Source organism: Epinephelus moara, chromosome 21 (assembly GCF_006386435.1).
Source record: "Epinephelus moara isolate mb chromosome 21, YSFRI_EMoa_1.0, whole genome shotgun sequence".
In the NCBI taxonomy this organism is placed as follows: Eukaryota; Metazoa; Chordata; class Actinopteri; order Perciformes; family Serranidae; genus Epinephelus; species Epinephelus moara.
This window is the reverse complement of record NC_065526.1, coordinates 8,775,996-8,784,301: the sequence shown is the minus strand read 5'-3', so window position 1 is coordinate 8,784,301 and position 8,306 is coordinate 8,775,996. Positions and strand designations below refer to the sequence as shown.

The window sequence follows — 8,306 nt, the reverse complement described above, 5'->3', positions numbered from 1 at the left end:
ACTGAGCTAGTTAATGTTACAGCTCAGCCAAGGAGGACGCCATAAATGTTTAAATGTGGCGCTGTCACAAGCATGAGCCTCTCGACCATGAGTAGATGCACGCTTCCTTCTGCAGGGTCATACAGTTGGCAGATGTAGTTCGGTAGAAAGAAAAAAGTTCCTACATGAAACTGCTCACACCAGTGTCAGTGGATTATCTTGAGTATCTGGGTCATGATTTCCAGAAAGAGACATTGCTGTGGAGTTTTTTTGGGCACTTTGAGCACAACAAGGCGAGTGCCACCCAGTTCCACTATACTGGAGAGAAGGCAGACATCTCTACAGCTGATATCTCAACCCAGTCTCACTCCGAAGTCGTCAAAATCTGGCAATTGGGCAGTGACTTGCGGCTTCGAACACCAATGAACAAAGCCATCCTTTCATGTCGGCGTGATATTTGGCCGGTTGGCCGGTTGCCATTATAGTTAAACCGCAGTCAGAGGGGTCCATGGAAAACACGGCAGGACAAAAACGAAAGTTAAGGCGGCAAAAGTCCAAATGGGGTGGGTGAGAAGGGTTGAGGATGGACCCAACAAACACAGACTTTCACAGCAGTGTTCGCGTCCTGTAAGATTCTAAAGCCAAACCCGTTCTTTTTTCCTAAACCTAACCACTTGCTTTTGTTGCCTAAACCTAACCACGTGCGTCTGTTGTTGAAGGAATAAAACGTTAATTCCCGGTGTTGTACCGAAGTAATGAGTTTATTTTGAAAGAGACTGTATGTAAACAGTAAATTTCCTGTGAAAACAGAAGGTAATTTTAAAAGAAAACAATGCATGTAACAGGCAGAACTTGACACGCCGACCCAGAGCATCAACAACTGACACACCCAGGGTATCTTGCATGACGTATGTGGTGGTGGAAAGTCCATGACCAAACGTCAATCTAGATTAGTAAACAGCACTACAGGTAAGAGAAGAAATAAGCTTTTTTAACTTTAAGGTGAACTGTCCCTTTAAGTGCTTTTTCATTAACAACCACATTGCGTGTCCACATCCACTGAATCCATCTATTCATCTTCAGCAGCCAGGCTCTTCCTCTTACTTCCCAAGGCATCCATCTTGTCTAATTGTTCACAACTGGCTAATTGAGGACGACCCAGTCTGTCTCGAGGCCGCTGTCTATCCCCTGGTAATGCTGTTGGGCAGAGAACTATGGTACATGGACAATGTTATGTTGTTATGTTGTTTGTTAGATTCTATGTGATAAATTCTTTTGGGCAAAACCTCAACTTAAGCCAATGGGAGACAGTCACAAGGCCGAGAGGAACAGGGAGTGTGTTGTGGTGTGTAGTAATATGACAGCTATGAAAAACAGCTGACAGAGCAGTTAGAAACAATGACATAGTCTCTCACATTCAATCTGGGCCAAAAACATGTCAGTGTGCAAAACGCTGACACATTAGATTCATACTTTGTTCTTTTCTACATTTTTTAGTGGATAAACAGCTGCAGAGTTTATTTAAATTGAATATATTAAAGGTTTATCATTGCACCAAGCACATACGGACGGGCTAAGTGTTACAATCCAGAGATCCTCGGCTGCTGGGAGCTTTGCGAGAACTTCTCCAGTGCAGCCTCTCCTTTGCAGAAACACTTGTGCAGACAGCAGCATCCCCCTCTTTAGAGATCAATGAGTGAAACTACACTGTTTAATATGTTAACGAGCTCAGTTTCTCTTCCATTTAAGATTTTGGTGACCTGAAGCAAGTGAGACTGAGAGCCACACCCTCAAGTGGCCATTCAGTTAGGATCAGTAGTCGCTGGACTGGCCTTCTCTGAAAAACATACCACCAAGAAATCATGCACGGTCAGTGCAAAAAGAACGGTATATAATTCACATCAGTCTATATGTGTTAAATTAATAAACATCAACAGAGTGTACAGAATTCAGCTGCCAGGGTTTTAACCAGAACCAAGAGAAGTGATCACATCGCTCCAGTTTCAGCCTCTTCACACCGGCTCCCACTATGTTTTAGAACAGATTTTAACATTTCACTGATCACTTTTAAGGCTCTTCGTGGTCTCTCTCACTGCTATTTCTCCGACCTCTTAGAGACATACACACCAGGACGTACTTTGATGTCCTCGGACAGCAGAGGTCTTTTGTCTGTTCCAGAGGATCAGCTGAAAACTAAAGGGGCCAGAGTGTTTGCTGTCAGGCCCCTGAGGCTCTGAAACAGCCTGCCTGAGGAAATCAGGTCAGCCGAGTCAGTGATCTCCCTTAGTGAAGTCCCTTACTTTATCGGAGAGCCTTTCCTGTTTTTACTTAGTTAATTTAGTGTTTTTGATTTCCTCAGTTTCTGCATACTAAAGTGCCTTTATCAGTTCTTTTAATAGTTATTGTTTTCATGTCTTGTCTGTTTTAATCTTTGACATGAAAAGCACTTTATAAATGAAGATTTTTAATGTTATTATTATCTTTTTGGACTAATATTGTCGTACATTTCATTTTCTTTTTTTTATCAATACTATGAGCCTTTGCACATTCCCTAGAACATGGGTCTCTTTAACAGGGGGTTCTCAAACCTTAGGAGGTCCTCAGAGATACTGTGGGGAGCAACAAATTATTGTGTGATGTTGTTTGATCATGTTTTTGAAAGTTTTTTCCCCCAACTTTAAATACGTCTGAATACACACATTAACATGAATCCAACATATTTTAGGAAACAACCCAACCCATTTAATTTCCTTTACACAGCAATGACGATAGGCTAGACCTCCCACAACTGACAGTGAAAGCAGTATTGAGCCTTTTGCCTTTTGCAACATTTTACGAAAGTGGATTTTCCTCTCTTACGTACCTGAAAAGCAAATACAAGTCAAGAATGCACCCTGAGGCTGATGTGAACCTTTACTTGCCCTTGTATAGACAAGCTGTCACTCACCAAACATCTAATGAAGGTAACCAGCCACAGATGATGTTGAACTTTATTATTCACTGTGCTTTCCACATGTGTGTGTTTAACATTAAAACATGATGTATAGATGCATGAATCTGTCAGAAAGTAGTATTATGCACCATAGAAGGGTATATACTTTATTATTAGGGGTGGGGAAAAAATCGGTACAGCATAGTATTGTGATATTTTTGTGTGGCAATATCACATCATCACACAGTGCCAAGTATGGACTTTTTTACTGCATATATTTTAAAAATTATATGTACAAATTAAACTTTAGGTAGCCTATTTGAATAACATATTTAATTGATTTTTCAGTCCATTAGATACATTTTGCTGCAAAAAAAATGGCTGAGGTGAAATGAACAGACTGAAACTGTATCTTATTCGATAAAACAGATGTTGACAAAGTTTTCCATGGGTGACATAATTCACAGTTGAAAAACGTAATATAAATTGCAATATATTTTATCACAACACTCAGCATATCACAACATATTTAAAATCTCAATAATCTGTATCGTGACTTAAGTATCGTGATAATGTCCTCCAATGGATCCTCCGGCTATTCCCACCTGCAACATAAACATGGCACTTTAGGCCACTGTACACATTATTTCAGCCCCAGTTTAATAAATTAAACTTATTCCTACAATGTATGTGGTAGGGGGTATTCGCTCCGTCTGTTTTTCAGCTAAGGGGTTGTTGGCCTGTAAAACGCTGAAAGGTTTTTAATTTTAAAGAGTTTAATTTACATATTTTCAAATATTTATTATTATTATCATACAATTTAAATTCCTATATTTCAAATATTTTTAAATAGTATTTTTTTTATATTTTTATTATAATTTAAAAAAATTTAAAAATTCTGTATTTATGTTTCTTGTCTGTGCACCAAAACACCAAAGTAGATTCCTTGTATGTGAAAACTTCCTTAACAATAAACCTGATTCTGATACAAATGCAGTTGCTGTTGTTTTCTTTGCCCAATAATTTACTCAGTGACAAACTGTCTAATGCAGGTTTTAACTCTAAATATTCAGCCTACCATGGTTAAACCACATCAACAGGTAAGGTTTGCATTTCAGATTTTATTTTGATTTAATCACACCTTCATTGATTTTATGTCTGTGGCTTTCATACCTGCACTTCACTGAAAAGCCACCATGTGCCAAACTGTCACACAGTATATAAACAGGCAGTGATGAGTCCTCCCTCCCTCCCTCTCCGTCTTTCTCTTATGCACAGATTCTTCTCATTCCTGTCAGCCTTTCGGTCTAACATACGAGTTGGGGAGTACATTTTTAAACTTCACCCAAGCCTCACACCCAACGTCCCCGGTGCTCGGGGAACAGGTAAAACCAGAGGCGCAGGAGATCTCGTCATAGCAGCAGGGGTTGGACAGGAACCCAGCCTCTGTGCCACTACACAGGGAGGGATGGGCAGCTCAAAAAGTGACGTTAGGTTCTTGAATGTCTGATATGTGATTTCACCTTTAACCTAAATCATGTTTGAGGGACATTTTTGAAGTGAAATGAGCAAATCTTTTTGGATCGGCACGAGGAGCATCTTTACTTTAAAACCAGTCAGATGTTTTTACATTTTTTATCCTGTAACTTTTTGTAAAACACTTTGTCATCTTGAAAATAAAGTTAAGTTTTTTTATCCTCATGTGCTTATTAAGGGGATTTCAGTGCCACAGCAGCTTTGCCATTCACCTATGGGTCTTGGTTTCTTTAATCAAGGCCTGCAACTCCATAACCCCATCCCCTTCACCACCATTGATGAGACCGTCCAATCACAAACAGGCTAAGTGAGGACAGGAAGGTGGAGCTAAGCACTGAAACAGGGTGTGGTCCTGAAACCAGCAAGCTCTGTAGTAGTGCCCCTGGGTTTAAATTGAGTTGAATGATCCCGGTGCTATAGTTATAACAGCTGGCCTCTCACTTTTACTCATCTCTCTCTCTCTGTCTTACTTCTTTCCCCATTTTCTCACCTGTGAAACTTTCCACTCTCTTGTTGAACTCTAAGTAAAGAATCACAGACACCTGAGGACTGCTGGAGGCTACCACCCACAGAATAGCTCTGCATGTTTCTGGTTTATCCTGATCACCTTTCACTGCTGCTGCTGATCTGTTGGATCCTCTGGATTGAGATCTGCCTGCCCCGGCTGTGCAGCGCACACAGGAGTGAGTGCTGAGGACCTGAGCTCAGCAGGTGAGTCATTTAACACAGCAGCATGTATTTTAGCAGTTTCAAGGATCTGAGATTTGTGTCTGTGCTGCTCCTGTAGAAGAAATGTTCAATGTGTTTTTAATGTAAGGATATGCTTCTTTTTAATTCATCAAGGTTAGACTGGTGTCTTCTTCCAGATACACCCTCCATTTTATAGTTCAGTGAGGTTCACCTGGCTTAAGAACAACAAAACACTTATTCAGCTGTTTAAATAGAGCATGTTATGTAGTTTTAGTCCCTGGAAATCCCGATCAGCTCGTATCTTGGTAGCTTAGCAGTTTGGCTAAGCCGGCTGTGAGGGCCAAGTTCTTTGCCTCACCTGTTTGACTTGCTCTGTTAGTCAGCAGGAGAGTATTTCATTGTTTCTAGACTGACAGCAGAACCCAGATGTTTCACAATCCTTCATGATACAGATGTCTTTTTAAAATACTGAATCACTGTTTTCTTTTTGAATTACTTAAAGAATGTTTTCTACTTGAATGAAGCAAACCTGTGGGGATTTTTTGCTCATATACCACACTTTGGATCAGGCAGTGAAAGGAGCTCCTAGTTCAGATTTCTGTGTGTATTTTGTTTGACATGATGTACACAAGGGCACTCAGGGGTGTTTGATAAGCCTGTGCAGCTGGCTTCTGTTTGTTCAGTCAGTGGGGAAGCAGGTGGACATGTCGCTTTGTTGCTCACCTGCCCACTCGTCCTCCCTTTCAGCTCATCTCCTGGTTTCTGACTCGTTGTCTTTTCTTGTTTGTTTTTTTCTCAGTGTATAAATAGGACAAGAAACAAGCAATCACCATGCTGCGAGAAGCCGTGTCAAAAATTGTAGAGCTCCACAGTTCTGTTTTATTGAGGACTGGTAAGTGTCTGTTACAGCTTCACATTTCTGCTTTGTTAGAATATGAATGAATGACTGGTGAGTCTGAAACAGGCATTTTGCTTTGGTCTCCATTAAAATACCCCATGAATCTGCCAGATATCTGTGTGTCTGTGTGTGTGTGTCCATTACTGACACGCCAAGACACTGAGAAAGTGTATTTTTGTTCTCCAAGATGCCCGAGTCAAAGACTACCCACTGATGCAGCACCCTGTACAGATGACCAGCATCCTGTTGGGCTACATCTTCCTCTCAGTGTATGTTGGACCCCGGGTCATGGCGAACCGCAAGCCCTTCCATCTCAACACAGCCATGATTGTGTACAACGCTAGCATGGTTTTACTGAACGCCTACATAGTGTATGAGGTAAGAAGAAAAAGACTGAGAAACTGAATTATTTCCTGGATAAAATCCCCATTTCCTTCAACAGCTAGAGTACTTGTAAAATATTAACAAGAGCTGCTGATGTGTTTTTGACACCTAGTTCATGATGTCTGGATGGGGCACCACCTACACGTGGAGGTGTGACCTCATCGACACGTCAACCAGCCCGCAGGCTCTCCGGGTAAGTATCTATGATGTCCTGAAAAACTGTAAACTGAGAAATACAGATTAGTTTCTGTCTGTGATATTTGACATTACACCACTTTCTTCTTGTCCTCCCACCAGATGATTCGAGCGTCTTGGATGTTTTATTTTTCAAAATACATCGAACTCCTTGACACAGTAAGGGCCTTTTCAACTCTCCAAACATTCCTTTTGCTGTTTCTGGTGACTCTTTATTTGTCTGACCTTTTTCGGCATATCTTTGTGCATATTAACTTAAGCTTGTTCTGCTTTTTATTTAAGCTATTCTTTGTGCTGAGGAAGAAACAAAGCCAGATCACCTTTCTCCATGTATTCCATCACTCCTTCATGCCCTGGTCGTGGTGGTGGGGCATCACTCTGACTCCTGGTGAGGTTAACAGAGCATATTATCAATGCAAAACTCTCAAACTCAAATTACAGCCATTGTACTACTTTGCATCCGTGGAAATGAAAGTACAGAAATTGGGGAGATCGCTGTACAGTTGCATAAAAATGTCTAATTAAACACATAATTTCCTGTGTTGTTTTTCCCCTTTCAAGTTGGAGGAATGGGCTCCTTCCATGCCATGGTGAACGCAACCGTCCACGTCATCATGTACTTTTACTATCTTCTCTCTGCTGCGGGACCTCGCTTCCAGAAATACCTGTGGTGGAAGAAGTACATGACTGCCATTCAGCTTGTATGTCCCTTTTTTAAAATTATTTATTCATACTCAGAAAAAAATTTCCTCAGCAGTTCTTTGAAGTGGGATGAGGTGCTATGTAGTACACAAGGAACCTTTTGAGTCATTGTATTGTTCTTTAGAGGTTCTCTACTGGTTCTTCAACTTAGTATAGTTTAGTTTAGTTTAGTGTTTTTTTTTTTGGGGAAAGAGTGTATTTTTAGAGGATGACATGTTAAATCAGTGGCTCTCAACCTTTTTACATGTTCACGGAAATATTCTAGGCTTGAAAAGGTAACATATTAGGTTTCTCAGCAAGAATTTAGTACCATTTAGAAGCATATTTACTCATCAGAATCTGGCATCATTCAAGGGCCCCAAGGCTAAAAAAAATTAAACGCAATAAAGTGCTATATGGCACCTCTAAAAGCCCAGACACACCAAACCAGCATTAAAAAACGACTGCCGACAAGGCGGACTGTTGCGTTGCCTCACGCCACCTGTGTCTCGGCCAGAAAGTTGCACTTGAACACAGCACGAAGATTACAGCCAACGACCAACTAGCATGTTCGCTATCTCTCCATATAAGCAGGCGACAGGGAACGACAGGATGGATTCAAGATGCTAGTTAGCCAGTTAGCACATACACAACAAAACCCAATGTTAAAAATTATATTCACCATGTACGAGTGAACAATAACACAAACAATTATTTCTGCTAAAAAATAATGTTACCTAATATAACAAGTTTGTTTTGATCTCACGTTGACTTAAGCTGTTGGTTTGGGTTCCTCACTCCCGTTTCTTATCTCGTGCACTGAGCTGAACTGCCGAACAGAGTGAATTCAGTCACCAAATGGCTCTGCCATCCCCAAATTAACATGACTAGTCCATACCCATTGGTAGCTTTGTCACCTTCTACCTATGCCAATCCTCAATGCCTATGTGCAGTTTCACATAGATTGACCACGTCAGTGAGTAGAAAAATGTGGGACAGACAGAATGACTG

General features: G+C 40.8%; 1 protein-coding gene across 1 annotated transcript in view; it reads left to right on the top strand.

The window, feature by feature from the left end:
- The first annotated feature begins 4,848 nt into the window (after nt 1-4,848).
- The window catches only part of elovl1a (ELOVL fatty acid elongase 1a), a 5,524-nt gene continuing 2,066 nt past the window's right edge, over nt 4,849-8,306 (top strand). The window contains exons 1-7 of the mRNA XM_050033280.1: nt 4,849-5,158; nt 5,937-6,029; nt 6,223-6,413; nt 6,532-6,612; nt 6,717-6,773; nt 6,897-7,002; nt 7,176-7,315. Coding sequence (XP_049889237.1) covers nt 5,969-6,029; nt 6,223-6,413; nt 6,532-6,612; nt 6,717-6,773; nt 6,897-7,002; nt 7,176-7,315 — 636 coding nt within the window. The 5' untranslated portion in view covers nt 4,849-5,158; nt 5,937-5,968. The remainder of the gene's footprint in view (nt 5,159-5,936; nt 6,030-6,222; nt 6,414-6,531; nt 6,613-6,716; nt 6,774-6,896; nt 7,003-7,175; nt 7,316-8,306) is intronic.